At 27.8% G+C, this 24,647-nt stretch overlaps 1 protein-coding gene and 1 long non-coding RNA gene across 7 annotated transcripts in view; one reads left to right on the top strand and one right to left on the bottom strand.

Annotated features, from left to right (window-relative positions):
• LOC107452633 (sodium/calcium exchanger 3) overlaps positions 1–24,647 on the top strand; it is a 255,803-nt gene that overhangs the window by 137,587 nt on the left and 93,569 nt on the right. For all 6 annotated transcript variants that reach the window (XM_016069197.3, XM_016069177.3, XM_071188152.1 and 3 more), the window contains one exon: positions 5,636–7,523. In XM_016069197.3, the coding sequence (XP_015924683.1) occupies positions 5,827–7,523 (1,697 nt within the window). In that variant the 5' untranslated portion in view covers positions 5,636–5,826. The remainder of the gene's footprint in view (positions 1–5,635; positions 7,524–24,647) is intronic.
• The window catches only part of LOC139427215 (uncharacterized), a 74,926-nt gene continuing 67,630 nt past the window's right edge, over positions 17,352–24,647 (bottom strand). Inside the window, exons 3-4 of the long non-coding RNA XR_011638351.1 lie at positions 23,968–24,111; positions 17,352–19,303 (exon numbers count right to left, since the gene is read on the bottom strand). This is a non-coding gene — a long non-coding RNA (uncharacterized lncRNA). The remainder of the gene's footprint in view (positions 19,304–23,967; positions 24,112–24,647) is intronic.

Raw genomic sequence — 24,647 nt, 5'->3', positions numbered from 1 at the left:
TTTAATATTATAGGTACCAGGTATACCAGTGATTTGGATACTATTTAGATCTTAAAGATTAGTAGAGTAAAAGAACTTACTCACTGCATTTATCTGAAATTTTAATATTATAGGTACCAGGTATACCAGTGATTTGGATACCATTTAGATTTTAAGGATAAGTAGAGTAAGCGAACTTTAACTCATTGAGTCCATCTTAAATTTTTATATTATAGTCTCCGGGCATACCCTCGACTTAAAAAACCACTTTGGTTTCTAATTATTGTTACCTAAAACAAATCACTCACTGAGTTTATTTGGATTTCTTATAATATATGTACCGAGGCCAGGATGCCCTGGTTGGTACAGCACTGGGCCCATGTCCAAGAACTCGTGGGTTCGATCCCCACCGGCCAAAGACTCGGGCAGTAAAAAGTGACTGATGCATGTTAAATCTGTCGAGTCGCAATGTCTTCCATGTTCCCATAACAAATCAATACATCTGGGGGGACTGATCCAGGAGTTTCCTTGTCTTCTGGATTTGTTCAAAATTACAAGGCTACGGAGTTGAACATTAATAGTCGTAAACCCAAAATTGAGTCGGCTGTTCATTGACAGATATAAAACAAGATATAGGTAAAGACATTACACATGGGGTTGAAAAAGTTGTACAGGTTCGAAGTATATAACAACTCACTCACTGCGTTTATCTGAAATTATGTTAAGTACCGAGTAAATCCTAGATATACCGGGTAAATCTATTTAAAGGAATATGGAAGAAGACGGTTTGCTACGTTCTTCTTGAAATATCAGATTTCCCACCCTCTTTCAAATCTAATTTATAAAGTTCTTTTAACAGATGGTGCTACTAACTGATATTAACTATGAAACAATATTTTCGTAAAAACAACTAATTGCAGCAATAAGGTGGCCATTGGCTGTGAAAAACTAGGAGGCGCAAGAACAATTATTTCTGTTAAAATTATCAAACATGCAACGAAAATAGTTTTAGCATTTTTCTTTTTTAAAGCAAGCTCATCTGTTGAAACTTTTTTAACTAATTTCATAACTTGCTTTTATTTTACATTCTAACAGCCGACCCAATTTATTGGGTTTACGACTACTAATGTTCAACTCCGTAGCCTTGCAATTTTGAACCCAATCCAGAAGACAAGGGAATTCCTGGATCAAGTGTTGGGAGAAATTTGCTTTCGTTGAGGACTTTCTGGTGGAACAAACCCGCATTTGCGTTACACGGAGAGGAAGATCACGAGAACTTCCCACGTTTAGCCTGACGTCAAGGGGACTCTAACCAATGATCCGTCTGCAAAAACTCAGGATATTTCACTTCAGCACTGTGGTCGGTGCAAGACGGATGCGGAATTCTTATCGACCAGTCATCGCCTGGGTCGAACCCCGGTTCACCTCATTGGAAATCAGAATCAAATAAAGCCGTACACTTCTGTATTATTCCATTTTTCTTTAATTTATTTTTTAAAGTGTCGGTTGCTTGTGGAACGCATGATTTATAAAATCCATATCGGCTGAGATTTTTATTTATTTATTTTCTTAATGATGACAACATTTTTATACAACGTTTCAAATCAAAACCTTTTTATTAATTTTAATTTTGCTGGAAATATCTAAATAGCTACATATTTCGAAAAACATATTAATAAATAAATAAATAAAATATTAATTTTAGGAAACAGTAAAAGAGAATCAGAGATGATTCACATGAATGATTTTGTAATGAGTTCTACAACCGATGTTAGAACCAGTTTACTGAAAACTGGCTTAGATCAATAAAATTATGAAGTTAAAATATCAATAATTATATCACTGTTATGAGTGAATTTTCTTTTTAAATTCCATCCCCATATATTAAATTTAAAAACTACTAAACCAATTTTAATTTTTTTTTAGATCAGAAAAAAATTTCAAAAAATAAAATCATTTTCCCTCTTCTCTTAGAGGCATTTTCCGAGCAATACCCTCAAGAAATTTTGCAAATTTAATAACTATATAACATTTTCTATCTTAATAAAATGAAAATAAAATTAAGAAATAAAAATTATTGCATCATCTTTGTTAAACAGTTTTTTCATTGTTAATACGTGTCATAAAGGAAGAGCGAAAACTACTTTGAATAATTTTTCTAAGGTATATTTTTTATTTGAATAATGTATTTAATGTAAATAAAACAATATATTAAAGTACATATGAAATTTTTTAGCTAATGAATATATATATATTATATATAGCGTCGCATATATGGGGGAAAACTCTGGGTATAGTTATTTCAATAAAATGCATAATTATCGCAAAACGGAAATATATATATTTTTTAATTTTATTAAAATGGAATCATATTAAAATCAAAATAATCAAACTTTAAAACTGTCCAATTAAAGTTATTTTTACAATAGAAATTAATGAAGAGATAAAATATATTTTTTCCTTAGAAGAAATCAAAGTGAATAAATCTGTTTACAGTATCATTTTCCACCAAAACAATACATTTTATTCAATTAAAAATTGCTTATTACATTTTAAAATTGCTTATTATATTTAATACACAGACGTATTATTATAAGGCGACACTAATTGACAAGTGAAGTGCTTCTTTGAAGTAGAAAAATACAAAAATAATTTCCCTGAAATGAAAATTGATATTTTTCTGAATTGCATACCAAGAAGAGAAATTCTCTTCCTATATCTGTTATTTTTGCTTAGTATATTTTTTGTTCATTTATTTTCCATTTTTAATTTACGTTTTCTAACAACATCATATTTTCCAAATTTGTCTTTGAAATCCGAGATTTTTCTTTCCCTTTATTTTGTTAAACCATATTTGACAGAGAGATCAAAGACTATTTTGCCTTCCGGGAATTTTTCTTTGAAAAGGTGTACCTGGGAAAAATATTTGAAAGAATTTATAGAAACATAATGATCATTAGTATTTCATGTTTTCTTTGAAATACGTTTTGCGATTATTGAAATAAATATTTTTATATTAATCAAAAAAAATGAAGAATGTTTCTTGGAAAATATATATATTAATGCAATTTAATATATAACCATAAATTATATATATTAATTATTTACTAATAATGCGCATTTACATATCTTTTTCTTATTCATGCTTTAAATAAACTAAAACTGTCTCCGTTGTAATAAAATTTCTGAAAATTTTTCTCCTTAAAAATCTATTAATAGAAAATTAAAGATAATACTCAACTGAACCTGGGATATCTAAAAAAAAATTCAATTCAATACATTCTTAAGATACAGAGGGACTATAATATATAGCTTTTCAACTTTAGTATGTAGCGTACCCTAATTAAAATCTGCTATATTTCCTTTTCCTGTATTTTATGTAAAAAAAAATTAGCTGTTAATTTACTTTCTAGGATTTTTTTCTTTGATTGCTGGAGGAAATTTTGATCTGATTTCAGGAATAAAAATTTAGGATGATCAGCCGTTGACTATTTTATTTTCTTCAACATAAATGTCTTAGAATATTTATATATTTTTTGCGACTAAAATACTATGTAATATTTAAGATTTTTTTATTTAAGGAATTATATAACTTAATGCATGACCATCTTAATTTTAATTAGCCAGAGTGACTCAGAAAATAAACACTCGTCGTCCCATCAGACAACCCAGGTTCAAATCTTGGTGTAGGCGGGACAATTATGACTCAGCTTCTCTCAACGACAACAAAGGTTGCTGGCTCATGGGTATATATATATATATATATATATATATATATATATATATATATATATATATATATATATATATATATATATATATATATATATATATATATATATATATATATATATATATATATATATATATATATATATATATATATATATATATATATATATATATATATATATATATATATATATATATATATATATATATATATATATATATATATATATATATATATATATATATATATATATATATATATATATATATATATATATATATATATATATATATATATATATATATATATATATATATATATATATATATATATATATATATATATATATATATATATATATATATATATATATATATATATATATATATATATATATATATATATATATATATATATATATATATATATATATATATATATATATATATATATATATATATATATATATATATATATATATATATATATATATATATATATATATATATATATATATATATATATATATATATATATATATATATATATATATATATATATATATATATATATATATATATATATATATATATATATATATATATATATATATATATATATATATATATATATATATATATATATATATATATATATATATATATATATATATATATATATATATATATATATATATATATATATATATATATATATATATATATATATATATATATATATATATATATATATATATATATANTCTACATATCTATATATATATATATATGTATATATATCAAAACTCAAAAACTCAAAATTATCATTCTAGCTTTGATGCACAATGAACTATGGTGGAAATTTGATATAAGTGTTCTTTTGTAAACATATACTTAGCAGTAATAATTCTTTCGGAATAAAAATTTCTTTTTCTAATTTATTTAATCATTTACAAGACTTTTCTTAGTTTGTTACTTGTTAGCAATTTAGTTTGCGAAGTGAATTTTAATTACTAACCAAGAATTTGTCATCTCAACAGTGGTAAGACAAAAGTCAGAGATACACTTACAAGCAACAACTTATATGATTATTATTAATAGTGATTGTTATGCATTATATTCTATCACTAGTGTATTAAAGTATCAAAACTTTTGTCCTCATTTGTGCGTAACAGAAATTCATGAGTCAGGACAATTTTTGAGGAAAGAATTACGAGCATTAAAAGTTGAGGATATAAGTTGAGGATTACAAGCATAAAAAGTAAAATCAACACTGCTATAATAAACTTTCTCCATGGTACAGTTTAAGTCTGACATATTAAATAATTTTATTTTTTTCGGGTTGCATTCAGGAATAAAAGATAAATGTTACTATGGAGCTGAATATTGAAAGTATCAATTTGGAAACAATGGAATTGATGCTTAATTTAAATTATAAAATAAAATGCCCAAATTATAAAATTAAATATGTATATTAAACAACAGATGTTGCTTATTATTTTACTATAATCTTTAAGACTTTGATTTTAAATCTATTCTAGTAAAAACTTGCCAAATAATACTTTTTTAATCTTCAGTATATGAACGGTGACAAATTTCACAATAAATTAAGTTAGCTTTCTTAATAAAAGTCGTGAAACTTCTATTTCGGAAAATTTTCATTATGAGAACAATAAATAATAATTCTTTGTGCTTTAAGGAAAACTATGACTAAAACAAATTATCAGTATGTAAATCATTTCCGCGTATAAAGAGTAAAATACGTCTTATCTAAAATAGAAGTCAATATCTCTTGCACATTTTGTTATCTCTTCCATTCTCTTTCTCCCACCTCTAAGTCATTATCGACCTATTCTTTTGCTTGTTTTCCCTCCCCTTTTATTTGTCAGAGGAAGTGTTTAACGACATGATTTTGTTTTGACAGGTTCTCACTGCAGCTGCTGGACCAAGAGCTGTAAGGCCAGCTATTTATGCAAGTTGACCTCGCCTTAATGGCGTAGTGGTGCGGATGGGCACAGCAGTGGTAAACTTAGTCACGCTGATCTGATTTCTCCAACCTAGAGGAAGCTCGGATAGTGACATATAAGTTCTCACACTATATTTATATTAGTCAATATGGCTGTGATTATGAAGCCGAAGAGGAGCTGGCTCTTTACTGTCTTTTTCTTGTGTTTATTGTCAGGAACCAAATCTGAAAGCAGTAACTCGAGCCTAAAGCCAGTAATTGAATGTAGAGAAGGGCTTCTTTTGCCAATATGGCTACCACAGGAGAATTTAAGCAGTGGTGATATGGTCGCTAGAGGAATTGTGTACTTTGTTGCTTTAGTTTACTTGTTCGTAGGTGTTTCTATCGTAGCAGATCGATTTATGGCATCCATCGAAGTTATAACATCGAAAGAGAAGGAAGTAGTGATAAAAAAACCAAATGGCGAAACTCAGAGCATAAGCGTACGAATATGGAACGAAACAGTATCGAATCTCACACTAATGGCATTAGGATCCTCTGCACCCGAAATTCTCCTCTCAATTATTGAAGTTTACTCTCACCATTTTGAAGCTGGTCAACTTGGTCCTGGTACGATTGTTGGAAGCGCTGCTTTCAATATGTTTGTGATTATTGGCATATGTGTGTGGTCTGTACCAACAGCAGAAAACAGACAGATAAAGCATCTGGGCGTATTCTTTGTCACAATGACGTGGAGTGTGTTTGCATACATTTGGCTCTACTTAATTCTTACTTTGTTTTCCCCTGGTGTCATTGACGTTTGGGAAGGCCTCGTTACCTTTATGTTTTTCCCTGCCACCGTGCTCACTGCTTACATTGCTGATAGGCAATTTCTCATTTACAAGTACATGACTAAGAAGTACCGTATGAATAAGCGAAATGTTATTGTTGGTGGTGAAGGCGGTGAAGATATGGAAATGGGGATGGCCAAAACAAACCATGTCCTAGATGGAAATGTTAAAAATTACGAAGAAGAACCTAGTGATGATGTTCGCGAATTTGAAGAACATCGTATGCAGTATATTCAAATTTTAAGAGAATTAAGAAGAAAGCACCCTGATGCCACCATGGAAGATATCGAAATGATGGCTCGTGAAGAAATCTTAGATAGAGGACCTAAAAGTCGAGCTTACTATCGAATTCAAGCAACTAGGAAATTGATGGGTGGAACAAATCTGATGAAACGGAAATTGGAAAAAATTGAAAAGAAAGATGATGACGAAACGAAAGAAGAGCTTCGACAGGTTGTGGCTATTTACTTTGACCCTGGTCATTACACTGTAATGGAAAATGTAGGAGAATTTGCTGTCACTGTAGTTAGAGAAGGTAATTTAAATGAAGCTGTTGCGGTTGAATACCAAACGGAAGATGGCACTGCCAATGCTGGTTCAGATTATGAATATGCAGAAGGTACATTAGTATTTGGTCCTGGAGAGACACACAAGCAATTCTTTATTACTGTAATTGATGATGACGTGTTCGAAGAAGACGAACACTTTTACGTAAGATTGTCAAACCCGCATTACATTATTGAAAAAATGGAGTATAGAATGCCAGTAGAGCTGGCTACACCATTTTTAGCTACAGTAATGATTCTTGATGATGATCATGCCGGAATTTTCCTTTTCCCAGAAAATGAAGTGGAAGTCACGGAATCAACGGGTGAGTACCAACTCAGGGTTAACAGATTTAGTGGAGCAAGGGGACGTGTTATTGTTCCTTTCCGGACTGTTGAAGGTACTGCAAAACCTGGAGTCGAATATGAACATTTAGAAGGAGAATTGGTCTTCGAAAACAACGAAACCACGTAAGTACAAAATTTTTATATTCAAACTGTGTGATTTATATTTAACGTTATTTAAAGAACATTCACATGATGCTTACTAAGTTAACAATCAGATCAAGATGAACAAAAACCATTTTAGAATATGAAATAATATATCCCAATGATTATGAGTACTATCATAACTCAAATAATATTGAATAAATAAACGAAATGCAATTATTAGTGCAGTAAGCGGTAAAGATATGGATATGAGCAAACTAGACAGAAATCACTGAATTAAGGAACTTTTTACTTCATTTTCCCTACTTTTACTTTTTCATTGGTTTAAACTTTAAATTTTCAGATTCAATAATATTTTTAACTAAAAAATACTGTTTTTCTTTTCTTTTTTTACTTTAAAAGAAACAATCTGACCAACTATGGTAAATAGTCTTCAACTAATTACCATAGAAAGCAGCAAAAATTAGTCTTGTATTTACGCTAAACAAATGAAGGTAGGGTATACTTTAAGCTCCTTATGATGAAAGTTACACAACCGCGTTAATACTGAGCAAATAATTGCACAAAACAAACTACAGTTTCGATTCTATTCTAAGTTTGAGCTTTCTTCTGCTGAAATCATTCAACGCTGATCTTTAGCAGCTGACCTTGACCTTTGAGAGGCATTTTACATTTTGATAAACTCTAATAATTCAGTTAATATTCATTCAAATATCCCATTTATTACTAGTGCTTGGAATTCTATTACAATTTAATTTCTATGTCATGTACTCTTAAGGTTCTCCCCCGCCCACACTGCTTATACACTGGGCTTTCTTTTCTCACTTTTCTTTTTATCTCACTTCATTTATTCGAATATCTTTCTCAAACTCGCTCCACTTCCCTTCTATTGGTTAAACCACTGTTTTGTCAGTTGCAACTTGATTGTCTTATGTATTTCTTTTGTCACTCTGTGCTTTGACATTGAGGAAGGTTTTTTTTATAGAACCGAAACTATAGCATGTCTTTTTGTGCCAATATTTGTGCTTTATTCACATTAATTAGCTTTATTTATGATATCAAGTTATATTCGTGTTTACGTCTGTACAATTATTTTTACTTAATCATGCGATTTTTCATTATAAAAAATTTTAAAAAAAGTTATTTTTTATAATTTTTCCACCAAATAATGTATTTTCTTCTAATGAAAAGCTAAAAATCTATCTGATATTAAAGTAAGTTAAAATATTAAAAATAATCGCAAACGCAGAACATTTAAATATCCTAAACCTTTCCATAAATCATTACTTCCAAAATTTTATAATAGTCTGCTCGATTATTTAAATTTATTATTTTCTAAAAATGTTTTTAATAAATCTATCACAAATGTTTTTAATAAAGAATATCATAAGAGCATTTATTCTATACTTTTATATTAAACTACAATAATTGCTTTTAAAGTCACTTTGATCAATGCATATCATAAACTTTGAGCCTCCTCTCTAAAACAGCAAAATTTTCGCTTTTTTGATATTCTATGGCGTCGTAGTTGTTCCGTCACTGACGTATATAAAGATGAATTTTTTATCCGATTAGGACAGTTCAGTTGTTGCATTTATAATCTATAATTTAAATTTCAAAATAATTGTTAGTGTTTCAAGCGCTCAAAAATAGGTGCCCATTATCAAGATTTGCTAGACGTCAATGAAAAAGAAAGTGATTTGAATTATAAAGTAAAAAGTTACAAACGAAAAATGAACTACATTTGTTGACTTTTATTTTATCTGCTTATTTTTTAAGCCAATGAATTTTATTATTCAAGTAATTATTCCCCTTCAGTTTCTTGGGATTATTTATTGGTTATTTTTCACTATAATTTAATATCAAATATAATAGTATATCTTATGAATATAATTCGTGATTAGGTAGCAAATAATGATTTCTTTCTTCTAAAAACATTCTGAGAAACATTTCAATCATTACTGAGATTACTTAGAAATTAAAATCAATCAAAGCTATCAATATATTGCTCGTGAGGCAATTATGTGCTTTATTAAAAATATTTATTTATTATCAGGTTATGATTTATTTTCCTAAAAACTTCATTCGTTTTAGGGATAAGGGTGGTATCACCTGAACTTGATAGTACTGTTTTCTGATTTTGAATTAGACTAACGACCTGCATTTTTTAAACGAGAAAAATTTTATGAAGACTGCCTAATTCTAAGATTTTTCTAAACATGCATTCTATTGCTATTAAACAGACATCTGTTTTAATTTGCTTACAGATACACAAAGTTAATATCTAAATTAGAAATTGAAACATTAAACTGCTCCTGAAGAAAATATGGACGCTATTGAAATTGGATGGGCTTGGGATAATATATAAGCCACTCATTTTTTCAAGACTGATATTTTTTTCACTTTTCGTTAATATTATTTCCAAGTAGATATTTTACACTTTAAATAATTTCCCCTTGATATTAGCTCAATAAACAGAAGTATAGTATGCATGCATGATGTTTTACATCAGAAGCACTTTCCTGTATAATTTAGAAATGAAACTAATCATTATAGTGTCCCAAGATTTTATTTAAATCTGACATGATGACTAATATCAAATTTGTATATACAGATAACCAAAGGGTAAATGTCAGGAGTCTCGGAGTTAATACCCGAATTATTTCTTATAGCAGTTAAGCAAATATTTTGAGAATATTGAAAAATTCCAGGACAGAACACTCATAACAAACTCTAATAATGTGAACCATCGCATTAAGAAGCTTTAATTTATTGAAACTAATGCATAAATACTATGACACGCATAGTTTTAAGAAGTCAAATTAGCCTAATTATTGTAGTCAAATAAAAAAAAAGTTCGATAAAAACATTAACAGGTCACAGTAAATTTTAAAAAATAGCCTACAATACGATTTTTTTCAAATCGTTATAACTAATATAGTGAAACATTTATCAATTTATTATATATATATATATATATATAACTTTGACAAGTAGTTTTCAACAATTTATAATAGAAAAACAGGTAATTAATTTAATAAGTTCATGCACCAAATAAAGGAGACAATGCATACATTTTTCTCCCCAGAGTCCCTAATTTTAGTTCAATCTTTTTCTTAGGTATAGTACTATTATTAGTACTATTTTTATTACTATAAGTACTCTATTTATTGCTATTAATATCTTTAATACTATTAGTAAATCAGTTTAATACTATCTGCAAGCAAAACTAAACACCTCTAAAGAGAAAAACGTTTATTCTTGCACATGATGTGTTGTAAAAATAGTTTTTTTTTGTAGTTTTTTTGTTTATGAATCTAAATTTTCAATATGTGAAATGATTGATAAAACATAAGCCTCCTCTTTTAAGGTTTACATTATAAAGTTCTTCGACTGTGCATCATTTTTAATTAAAAGTCATAACTAACTTCNCATGTATATATATATATATATATGGTAACTTAGCTTTTGGGTTGTGTTTGAGAATTAATTAGAACAAGGTGATGTATGTCCCTCTCATCTCTACAAAGTAATTAATTTATAAAATCATAATATTATAATGATTACCAAATAAACTTTGTGAATATATTTTAAAAAAATCAAAAAACTGCGAAAGCGATTTTAATTTTGTGTCTAAACAAAAACAACCTTGGGTAATTACAAATGAAATTAAAGTAGAGAAATATAAAAATAAAATATTAATAAATATTAATATAGTTAAAAAATATTAATATAGTTTAAAAAGGAAAACGTCATAATTATTATTTTATTAAAAATATATAGGAATTTTTATGATAAGTTTTGTTAAAATCAAAAATCTTGCAATATTTGAATTGAAATTTTTTTTTTCACGTGTTTCATTAAAATCTATCGTGTGTGCTATAAACATTACGCTATATTTTCTTACAAATATAAAGCAAATCAATGTCGCATGTTTCATTAAGGCTTTTCACACGTGCTTTAGACATTAAGATTTCTTTTTTTGCAGATATAAATCAAATCAAACAAAGGGCCAAAAATTCTATGGTGTTTATCAACTGACAAGATCTTTTTCCCAATACAACCACGCGTAATCCAATATTAAAAAATAACATATTTGATATCTTTTCGGGAGAATGACACTTTAAAACGAAAAAAAAGTAATCCGTTCAAGAAAGAAAATATTCTTATCGACAGATAAGAATGAGCAGGCAATTGATTGTTTTATATTTGATCGAATTTAACTTCAAGTGATGTTTGTACAGTCGATAATCAACACAATAGGAAACTCAAAATTCCATTCTTTTTCACGTCATACTTCTAATCATTTCACTCTCTTTTCATTTCGGTAGCTTCGAAAACAAAACAAAATCGAAATATTTCGTAAAACAATTACACACTTTGCTTACAAAGGAGTTACTAAGCAGCTTAACGTGGTAGCTCAAAAGAAAGCCCATTGTATTTGATTATTTTCAAATAACTCTTACTCCTTTTTTTTTTTTATCAAAATAAAGATTTTGAATTTAAGTTTCACTAAAAAAAAGCCCAAAATAATATCAAATTATTTTGCTAAAAGTTTAAGATTTTTATCGGTACATGTAAAAAAGAATAAAAACACCTGCTAGATATAATTTAAATCTTATTTCTTTCCAAATTACTGCGTTAAATATATATACAGTACCGCTCAAAAGTATCAGTACACCTAGAAACTTATAAAAAAATGGCAAAATTCAAAGTGTCATAACTTCTTTAAAAATGATCAAAAATGCTTCTGTTTTAGCTCATTTTGAAGCTTAAAATCTCTAATTTTATGTACTCTAATTGTTTTTAATTAATATATTTTGCAATTATGTACAATTGCATTCTAAACAATCATAGAAAATTGCATTAATTTTTTGTGAAGTTTGACGCGATGTACGGGCACAAAGGGGTTAGATATTGTTAATTTTTATTCTTCTTCTTCTTCATAAGCGCAACAGCCTTTCACAGGCCAAGGCTGACTCGCAGATTTTCCTCCATCTGGCCCTGTCCGGTGCGACGGCCCGCCATCAAATGACTCCCAATAGCTTGAAGTCCTTTTCAACGTCGTCTATCCATCTTGTAGGTGGTCGTCCCCTACGTCTCGTCCCTTCAATTGTGGAAAAAGTCACTTTTTTGGCAGGGACGGCATCAGAATTTCTGAAGAGGTGGCCCAGCCACCTAATGCGTGATGCTTTAATAGTTCTCACAATGTCGGTCCCACCGAATTTGTCATATTTTTTGTAAATTTCGTGGTTGTAAAGAATTCTCCATACGTTATTCTCTTGAAGAGATCCAAAGATTTTCCTCAAAATTTTTCTTTCAAAAATTAGCAGTTTTTCCTCCTCTGTTTTGCTTAGGGTCCAGCACTCACTTCCATACGTAGCTATAGGCCTGATTAAAGTTTTGTAGATGTTTAACTTTGTCTTCACACTGATGAACTTGGATTTCAGTTGGTTTCTGAGGCCGTAGAAACTTCTGTTAGCCATGGAAATTCTGTTATTTATTTCGATTTTCAGGTTGTTGTGGCTAGAGATCAAGGTTCCTAGGTACTTGAACTGGTTAACAGTTTCAAAAGAGTAAGTCATTATCTCCAGAGGAGATCGATCAGGAGTTTTATTTGTTGCGATCAAAAACTTGGTTTTGTCTGCATTTATAACTAGTCCCATCTCCTTCGCCGCACTCTCAAGCGCTACAAAAGCGTCAATGACTGAGCGCTTTGTTCTTCCAACTATGTCGATATCATCAGCAANATTTTGTGATAAAAATGATAAATGAGGTTTATCTATTGTCAATACATTGGTCATTCTCATTTACACCTGAAAAAATAGCCAAAAAACACAATTTTTGAAACTGGGCGGGGCTACCCGACACATTTTGAAAAGAGCTGAAAAACATGTTTTTTTAAATTTCTATTTTTTTAAATTAAACTATTCTTTTTTTGGTTTATTCTTTTTGCATTATTTAATTAGATGATAAAACGATATAAACATACAAAAATGTGGATTATTACTCAGTATTATACAGACATATAAGCAATACTCCTTAAGTGAGCGGGGCTACCCGACTCTCCCCTATATATTTTAAACTTTTAAGTTTCGATTGGATCGTTTTTACCATACACTGAGAAAAAATATGGTTAAAGCTATGAGAATGTGGTAAAATTTACCGTGTTTCTGGCTTTATAAGAGCACCAAAATACTCTGTAATTTTTTCCAAAGCTGTAAAATTAACTATGGAGTATGGTTTTATAATATGTGATAAATTTTGGTAAATGTCGGGAAATTTGGTAAATTTTTCATGATAACTTAGATCATGGGGTAAAAATCATTTATTTGGTTAAATTTACTTTTCAGTTTTATATTATTTACTAAATGTGTGGTAAAAAAAAAAGGAAAAAAACATAATCTTGTAAACCAGAATCTTCGGCAACCGTTACCATGTGAACTGAAAAATTACCAAATAAATGGCTTAAATATCGTATGTTTTGGTTTGATTAACTAGAATTATGATTTTCTTTTCTCTTGAAATGTCGTTACCATACAGTATCTTAACGTTACCGTTATTTCTACTAGCTGCGTAAAATTTCATATACCTAGCTTGAATATTTATGGAGATATGGTTGTTTTACAAAAAAAATTATGTTTTCTTGTCTTACGTTTTTTTTTTTTTTTTTTTTTTTTCTGTATGCTTAAAAATATTCAACGGAGTTATGACAATTCTTGAAGCAATTAAAATTTAATTACGAAATTATTTTTTTTTATATTTAAAAAAAATTGCTAAGAACTGCGCAAGATATGAATATTTAAAGTAATTCTTTACATTGCGCATGTGCAGAAATTTTTTTCCATAATTCTGTATCGAATCGTATTTGGCAACTAATGAAAAAGTTTGATTTGAATATCTTAAAAATTTAAAAAGTTTCAAGCAATTATCCAAGTAGTTTTTGTACTTTTTGAAGGAAAGTTAAAACAATAAGAAGTTTACCACAAATTTCATTTTATACTATTAAACAAGATTTATTAAAAATGAGACCGCCATTGTGGGGGATAATTCCCCCTAAAAGTATGTTTTCCTTCGTATGTTTTCTTTCCTTATACCTTATACTATTGCATTTTGGTTTCCAGGCGATTATTATAAGGTATTATCATTTGTTATTAAAATTTGTCTTATGATACAAAATAAAATTGATTGCTAAGATAATACTCCCTCAGTTCCAAATTAGTTTGCTGCATTTAGGTCGAAAATTTTGTCCCAAATCAGTTGCTACACTTCAAGCAGGTCGAGAATAACTTTCAACGCAGTTTAGTAGATTGGCATCAGCAAAATTATACTACAGTAGGGAACCAATTATCCGGAACGATCGGGACCATCGCTATTCCGGATAACTGATTTTTCCGGTTTTCTGAATCGCTACAAAAAGCCGTTCTTTTAATTGTTAAACCCAACTAAAAAAAAAATCTTTAGAAATAATCTTAAAAATAAAAAAAAAAACGATTAAGTAATACACTAATAATTATTTCCAAAATGATGGTAAGGTAAACATCTTTNTGGACTCTTTGCAACTAATTTGGTACTGATTTAAGGAAGAAAGAAGCAAGTGAATGGTAAATAAACGATGTTGATTGATAGTATAGCACCCTGAATTTTCTGAAAATAGTTCAAACAAAAAAATAAAATCATCATTAATAATTAATTATTTTGGACAGAGGAAGTAATTTATTAACCAAAAAGATAAAACATGAAACCTTTAATAATTATTTGACTGGAATGTTTGAGGTCGTCCGATAAAAATTTATTCCAACGGTCATTATTATTTTTCTCTTTTCGCATGTGCAAAAACTAATATCAAATAAATCAAATGAATTATTTGTTTCGATTAGATTAAAATCCACAAAGCCACAAATGAAATCTGGAAACAGCTGATTCTAAAATCTCTCTTTTCGTTTAGCTAACAGAAGCATTAAACTACTCTAGTCCTTTGTATATTTATCCAGAATGCTGACAGTATACTTTTCGCCGTATTAAGTTGTTGATTGATCTGGTTCTACTGCTCCATCCTCGAAGTTCAGTGCCTCGGGCACACCCCTCCCCCCTTTTCCTTCTACTTATAACAGCACTTATAAAAGGAACAGAATTTTCCTTCTTATTTTTACATCATTGCACCCCTGTATAAGTGTTGAGCATCAATAATACTTCATCGTATCGAGTTAGATTTGCTTTAAGCTAAGTATTATTAAATTTATAGGAATAATTATGTTTGTCGTTATTATTACTTGAAATTATTAGTTTAATCAATCAATCTGAGTTAAACAAATATATTGAGAAAACAGAGAAACCATTAAAATCAGAAATTTAGTCAATAGCAAACAACTAAACTAAAAAAATAAGGTTTATAATTTTTTTTTAAAAATCTAGTTGCGAAAATTTGGTTTTAAATGTTACGATGTTATTTGCTCTGTTTTCTTGTAACTTAAATATTGCTTTGAATACCATTTTTAAAACCTATATACACTTTTAAATTACTGCAAAAAACTAAAAAAAAATGTACAAACAGAAAAATTACGATAAAAATGCAGCGAAATTGAATAAAAACGCAGAAAAATCGTTTAAATTAGAAATTTAGTCTATAAAAAGCAGAAAAATATAGCTCAAAAAATAAAAATACAAGGGAGTGACTAAAATTAGAAATTCAATCTGCAACAAACGTATATAAAAATATGCTTTCAACAAGAATTTTTCAGAACGATATTTTTTAATTAATAAACTATAGTTTTCCTGTTTAAAATGAAATTTATACGTTTGTTGCAGACTGAATTTCTAATTTTAGAGACTCCTTTGCATTTTTATTTTTTGAGTTATATTTTCATGCTTGCTATAGACTAACTTTCTATTTTAAACTGCTTTTTTTTTCGTTAGTTAAATATTGCTTTAAAAAAAATTTAAAAAAACTCAGCGGCGCGACAGCCCTAGAGTGCCAAGGCCTACTGTGCCCATCTCAGTTCATCTCAGTTTTCTTGACCTTGGGCTCTGGGGTGCAGGAGCAGATGCTCCGGTCAGCTGATCAGCCGAACGCGGAACCCCCAGTGTTTAGTTCCCAAGCATGCTTGGTACTCATTTATCGACCCACTGAAGGGATGAAGGGCTGACTCAAACTTGCCCGGCCCTTGCTTTAAATACCACTGTTAAAATTTGAATACATTTTTAAATTGTTGCAAAAAAACAAATAAAAAATAACAACAGAAAAATACGATAAAAATGCAGCAAAATTGAATAAAAACACAGAAAAATCATTTAAATTAAAGAGTTAGTCTATAACAAGCATAAAAATGTGGCCTAAAACTAAAAATACAAGAGAGTCACTGAAATTAGAAATTCAGTCTGTAACAAACGTATAAATTTCACTTTGAGCAGGAAAATTATAGTTTATTAATTAAAAAGTATGGTTCTGAAAAATAGTAGTTGAAAGTATATTTTTAGTTAATTGTTTAAGCGTTATTTTCTTTTTCTTGTTGTAGCTTGAATATTGCTTTGACTACTACTTTAAAAATCTGCATTTACTTCTAAAACTTATTTCTGGTAATAAGCAAGGAGATCTCAGGAAAAAGAATGACAAATTACAATATTTTGAGCTTTAAGAATAATATTACTAATATTTTTAGAGCAGCAAAGTAAATTTTATTGCTCGTTAAGGATATATTTCTCAGTTAAACGTTTAAAATTTGTCAAATGGTTTTCAATTTTTATCAACTATTCGTTATTTTTGAATTACGATTTATGCTTTTTAAATTAAATATTGAGGATGAAGTTTTAAAGTTTTAAATTGCCGTTGCATTTGTATAAACTTAACAGACGTATTTATGTCACAATTAAAGCTGTACTCTCTTTTACGTTAAACGCAATTGCAAACTGTATAAGTTTTCCTCTTGGTAACGAACTTTTTTACTAACTAGAAATAAGCTGAATTGGTCTAAAGAGAGCCAAAAAGAAAAAAAAATTAGTTAGTAATTTAGTAGTATTTAAGCAGTGTTTATTTGATTTAAATGCACACTATCTGAATCTCCTCATTTTAACGCTATTCAACACACTATTATATATATACATACATAGTAACATGTAGGGCCACATCGTGGGCCCCCTATTAAGCCCCTAATTATTTCTTCTGGTAGAGTACACTATAACCCGGTAATATAACACGTATTCCAGTTTGAATATTATGGGTCAATATTATGGGGGGATATGAGGCCATGTTGTAATGCAGAATATTGACTTCAAATTTAATAATTTTAACACTATGAAGTAGTAAACATCATTTGTACTTTATCTATTTCTTTTTACAACCTTGATACCAACTTTATTACTCAGAAACAAATTCGTTTCTGTTAAAAAATATAGATATGTCTGGTTAAACAAATGAATATTTAAGGTATTTAAACCATTCATTTCGTAATTTGTTCGTTCATATGATAACAGTTTACCGGAATTTTTTTTTAAATTGTAGTTCGTATTACCACACATGTAAGTAATAAATAAAATAAAACGGAAAAGTAAATTTAACAGCTTCATTTTATGCCATACTCTAAGGTATCCTGATATAATTAGAAAAATGTTTACAACATTTGCCAAAGTTTATCACAGATTAAAAAATCTTTTTTATCGCTTAATAAATTTAAGTAATGGGGGATTATTATTTAATTGATTTCCCGTAACCCTCATTATTTAATTTCCAAGAACAAATTAGTAATGGTATTATCTTATTAATTGTTTTTATTTTTCGAGAAAAAAGTAGTATGTAATTGTGGTGTGCAAAAGAATTTGAGAAAAAGTATAGATTTTATTAAACTAAAATAAGACAATCAAATATGCAACAGCAACTTTTCTTTATCCTAAAATCTCTGATAATTTCCGAATACTAGGTGTTATCGTTATTTACTGCGAAAATAGCTTGTTACGGGATCTGATAATAGGTTGAAAGTCAGCGTTGTGCAAGTAACTGATTGTCTTATATTACAAATATGATATCTCCTATTTTGCTACTTACTTATTTCCGTTCAATGCCCTGATAATTGCATTTTATCTCTCGTTATTCTTATGTATTTTTTGAATTTTGTATGAAATATTTAGAAAAAACTCTAGTTTTTGTCCTGTCTTTTATATTATGCGTGATACAATATTCTTTTGAAATTTAAAAGAATATTTATTTAATAAAAACTATTCCAAAATATTATTTAACTTACGTTGAATTAACTTATTTTCATTTGTCATGAGCTAAAGATGCGGTAAAGAGGGAATAAAAATAACAGTTCAGCATTTAATTTTAATTGATGTAAAAAACACAGTCATGGGTTAAATAAGTAAATCAATCCTAAATATCAGAACGAAAATCTATGACCAGTATATCTCCATTAAAATTACTGACCAAGAGTTATTTGGAGACCATTGTTATATGAAAACTGAACTATAATAAAGATTTTGAAATATGCTGTATTGAAAGTGTAAAATAATTGCTACTTAAGATACAAAAAAAATACCAGTTTCATGTTTAATTTGACACCACTTCAAAACGATAATTATGTCTTTGTTTAACATTTCTGATACACCAAATGTTACAAACCATATGATATACAAAACTTAACTGTAATAAACAGTTTAAAATATGTTGCATTGAAAGTCTGAAATATCAAAACTCAAGTTTTTAAAAAAACCAGTTTCATTTGACACCACTTCAAAACATAATTCAAAGTCTTTGTTTCACATTTCAGATACGTCAAATTTTTCTAACCGTTTTCTACTTGAACACTGATCTGAAATAAAAAAAGTTTAAAATGTGTTGCATGAAAAGTCTAAAATATCACAACTAACGATACTAAAAATAACCAGTTTCATTTGACGCCACTTCAAAACGTAAATTAAAGTCTTTTTTCACATTTCAGAAAAGTCAAATATTTCAAACCATTTTCTATACGAAACCTGAACTGTAATAAAACGTTTAAAACGTGTTGCAATTAAAGTTTAAAATATTTACAACTAAGGATACTAAAAATAGCCAATTTCATTTGAGGCTAAACAGAAATTAAAATTTTTGCTTCATATTTTTGAAACGCTAAACATCCCAACCCGTTTGTTGAATTTTGAACTAAAATAAAACTTTTAAAGTGTGCTCTTTTAAACGTCAAATACCCTGAAACGATTCATTAATTACTAGAACGTGATTGTTTTTAAATTAATACCATAGAAAATTGTCTAAAACGTTCTTTTAATATAAATCTATTACAAGATGAGATATTTTATGCCAGTTTTATTTACAAAACTCATTTAGAGATATAAAATTCTTTGATACTACCAACTTAGTTCTTAGTTATTAGAATTAAAAAAGAAATAGGAAACGCAAAAGCGAAGATGCTAAGCTTTGTTACATCGTTAGTGAGAATTAAGGAAATATACTATATATAGATGTCAATCAAGTTAACCCTAACGATGGGCTTACATAAAGAAAGGAACACTAATGAAAACATCCATTTAGAATACTAGTTTCTACGAAAAAAAGTAACTATGTAGCTCGTTAAATAGTATACGACTCAATGGTTTCTAAATATATAATTCTAAATAGATAATGCTCTAGTGGATTGATATATGTTTACGAGAATTGTGTAGTTATTCAGAAGAAATTAATATTCAATTCAGTATTCAAAAGTAAAATAATACATAGATAAAAAGTATATATTTTCCATTTTTTTGAAGACAAGATTAAAAGAAAATATCAATCTTATCAGTTTTAAATATGTTTTTTCAGAAAAAGGAGATTTTCTTCTCCGAAAAAGTTCCCTATAAAAAATCAATCAATATTAATCAATCAATAAATATTTCTGAGTCAGCTTAACTTCATGCTGGGTTTCCTTTGAAATATTAAATGCTTTTTTATCAAAGTATGTTTTTGGAAACTTGTTAACAGATGAGGCAAAATTTATTGAAAAAAAAACTTGATAATAAAATTTTAAAATTTCGTAATTGAGTATCATGCTACACTTACTGGTTGTGGTGTACATATTCAGAACAACAAGAAAAATTTAGTTATTATTTTTAATACAATTCCGTTTAATGTTTGTTAGCTAATACTTTAATTTTTGTTTCAAATGAAAAGATAGCGCCATTTTGCTTTCAATTTCGCGGCATATAATTTTAACCGACTTTAAATAGTTTTTAATATGCTTCAGATATACAAATCAAAACATAAATGATGATTTCATAAAGGTTATCAATTCTTCATTTACGCTGGTAAAAAAGTATGGCCAAAACTACTAGAATATGGTAAAGTTGATAGTGCGTTTGGCTCTATGGAAACATCAAAAAGCTTGGTAATTTTTATTGAAGTGTTTTGGTAATGATTTTGGTAAAATTAACCATAAAATATGGTTTTATAATAAATTATAAAATTTGGTAATTTTATTATGATAATTTAGAGCTTCTCAAAAAACCATGCTTTCGATTTTATTTACTTTTCAGTTTTTATTTTTGACTAAATGGGTGGTAGTAAGATTTATGATTTTGAAAAACAAAATTTCCGGTAAAACGTTACCGTATGAAGGAAAAAATTACTAAATGAGGGGTTTAAATACTGTATGTTTTGGTTTTTATTACCAGAATTATTTTTTTTCCTTTTTTGGCAGAAATGATTTTACCATATTATGCGGTAGCTTGACCAGAACTTTTTTTTCTCTGTGAAGTGAATAAAAACATTCCAGTGACTTTCTAGAAAAACTATTTTGTAAATTACAAAGGTTATTTTATTTTTATATTAAAAACATACTGTATGCGGTGAGGGTTACACAATCCATAATCGCATGGATTGCATATTATGGCACATGGAAGCATGATTACATAAATCCATTAGTTCCACAATCCATGATAAATATTCCATTCATAAATATCCAGCTTATTCAAAATGAAATAAAAATACTAAAGAGAAGTGCTTGATAATTTATTTAAAAAAAATAAGATTAAATCTGAGACAATACATTTGCTTTGTGCAAAACTCAGAATATAACTTTCAGTTATGTATTTATTTCTTAGTAGTGTTCAACATAAGTGGTATGGTAGTGTCTATCATAAATATGAAGAACTTAGAAATTTATGAACGACGTAATTAATAAAATTACGTCGTTTATCATTTTATTATTTTTTTATTTTATCATTCAATTTATTTTTATCTTATTCTTATCATGCTTAAAATTTTCCATAACTTTGTTAAAAATTCTCAATTACTTACTTTTCGAGTTGTAAAAGACATGTAAAAATATTTCTTTAAAGAAACTTTGATATCTTTGTAGATAAGTATGCTTACGCATTGCAGATAAGAAACGTTATCTGTAAAATTTGAGGAATTATTGCTTTATTATATAGAACAAATCGTTCAAAAAATGCTTTTTTTATGTTTTCCTGGTACTCTTAACCCATTCTGATTAAATCTTTTCAAAAAAACATCAAGATACAATGTTATCTGATTACTGTTGAAATAAATAAATGAAATTACAAAAAAATCTTTGCAATACGTCTTTAGAATTTCTTTTTAAAATTGAGTTCCGGAATATTTAAAAATTTATTGTAACATATTATATTAAATAAACAGAAAACTTCCCCACATTTTTAAATATCTGTATTCATAAAATTAAAGATACTTTTTACTACTAGCTTAATTTAATAGCATCATCGGAGTTTAGGTGTAGCTTACTTCAAAAATTCGTAGTCTTATCTTCTTCTCCAATTTGTACCAGTATTGTAAATTAACAAATTATTTTCACTTTTTCTTGAAATAATATCATTTTAAGTACAGTTAATGCTTATTCTATATTGAAATGCTACAAGGACTATTTTTGGTATAACATTTAAACTATAAAATTAAACTTATATTATTGACATTATATATTCTGCTGCTTAATCTTCATTATGATTGTATGATTTGATTAGTTGAGATATGCTGGCTTTTAATATTTCCGCTAACAACATGCTGCAATTTATGTCCCTCTTGTTTCATCGTACTAAATCTTCATCACGATTTTATCATCGTATTTTAATCATTTTGCATATATTATAGCATCATACCTTTTCATTATTACTTACTTAATACATTATACTTACTTTATCTTACTTTCCTTCAAAAATCAGATAATTTGTTTCGAAAACATCAATATTTTTCCGAATTTAACACGCAATAATTACTCCAATAAGATAATTTAGTTAAGTTGATTGTACATGTAATAGAAACATATGATGATTAAAAAAAAACATCAAGAAAAAATTGAGTTTTTTCAAACTCAAGAAATGCGCAAACAAGTCATGCTGCTTTCCATGAAAAATATGATGTATTCGTAAAAATTACCAGACATTACGTAAAAATAAAAAAAATTATTCCACAATTATTTTTTTTAAAATTAATTAAGAATTTTGTCGTATTACTGTTGCTCAAAGCATCACGACTTAGCAATCGTTTCGTTTTTATTTATTCTTTCTTTATATTGATTAAGTTATTTAGTTTCTAATTTTAAAGTACGTGCATTTTCCTGCTAAATTTTTCATTCTAAAATTATTGTAAAGTAAGCGGCAGCACTCAGTCCATTAAATTAATAATAAAGTTTATAACTAGGAGCATTTTTTTACATTTGCGTTTTCGAAACCATTTGCATTTGGTATGGTTACGAAGCTTTGAATACAAAACTATACGGTTTTGTGACCGCATACAACTGGCATGGTTTCCAAACCATAAAACTGAAATTGAACTGGATATTGTAGTTAGGTTGCAGTTGAGATATGTTTTGTTCTCAGATATAGAGATATATTTTCTTGATTTACCATTTCATTAATTTATGGTTATGAAATACAGCATGAGACACCGGTGTCTTTTTCTGCGTTAAAGGTAAAATATTCCAAATACGGCTCACTTCCAAACAATTATTTTTCAAATGTGTACTTATTTGTAGCTGTTTAGATCTATAAGAAACAGCTATTTATTATTGAAATTTCTTTAATTTAAAAAAAAAAACTATTTATAGTTTTTTTAATATGAATAAAAAATTTATAACTACGTTTTTAGATTTTAGATTTTACTACAAATATAATAATGATAATCTAACAGGTATTTTAGTATCAGTTAGATCGTTTTTTTTATAATTAAAAAAAAAAACAAAATATATTTTCTTGTGATTAGAGCATCAAAACAATTTCTTAAAGCCATCTGTGTCCCATCTGCACCAAAAATATAATAAAATATAAAACAATAAAAAAACAGATTGTTAACAAATTATTAGCAAGCACAAATCCTAAACTTTCAGTTACTTTTAAAAAACTGACTTTCAAATATTTAACATCATTTCAAACACCCAGAATTATCATCATCCTTAAATCTCCCAGTTCTAGGTAATATAATGAAAATCATTTATTTCCACACTTTAAAAAAAAATGAAAAAATCTTTACCTAAATCCAGCTATTAATCAACTTTGCACATTTAACGCATTATTTTAAGGTGTCCTGTTTTCCATTTTCAGCTTTAGGGTTACCACATTTCAAATTAGTCCATTTTTCATCTTGTGCTTCTTTCTTATGCTTTGGCAACGATTTCTGATAAAAGAAACGAAGCAAAAGGTTGAGAAGATAAAATAAAGCACAATATTTTTTTCTAAAAAGCTGACATCATTTAATAATTGCTTATTAACTAACTAAATAAACCTTTATTTAACCGTTACTTAACAAACTTTTTTTAAACCGCTAGGTTCAATTAAAATGGTTAGTTAATTAATTTGACTCTGTTTTTGTTTTAATGAGTATTATCCTTTTTTGAGATTACGCTTAATATCTAATGATATTACAACAATAATAATTATATAAATGCATATTTATACATTTTATTGCTGTTAGAGATTCAAGGATAGCTTTGAAAAATGTGCTTTTTTTAATGTAAAGTTACAATAAAATGTAGAGACATGTAGATTAAAAAATAAATTAAGGCATATTTGGAATCATTCATATTTATGTCATTACAGATGCAAAGTTTAAAATTTCTCGAAAAAATTGCTTAAATACGGCATACCATACAACAGTCAAATAAGATGGCATTTAAACTATTGACTGTGAGAAAAACCGTTTAACAACTAAAA

This window comes from Parasteatoda tepidariorum, chromosome X2 (assembly GCF_043381705.1).
Source record: "Parasteatoda tepidariorum isolate YZ-2023 chromosome X2, CAS_Ptep_4.0, whole genome shotgun sequence".
In the NCBI taxonomy this organism is placed as follows: Eukaryota; Metazoa; Arthropoda; class Arachnida; order Araneae; family Theridiidae; genus Parasteatoda; species Parasteatoda tepidariorum.
This window is presented reverse-complemented; position numbering and strand designations above follow the sequence as displayed.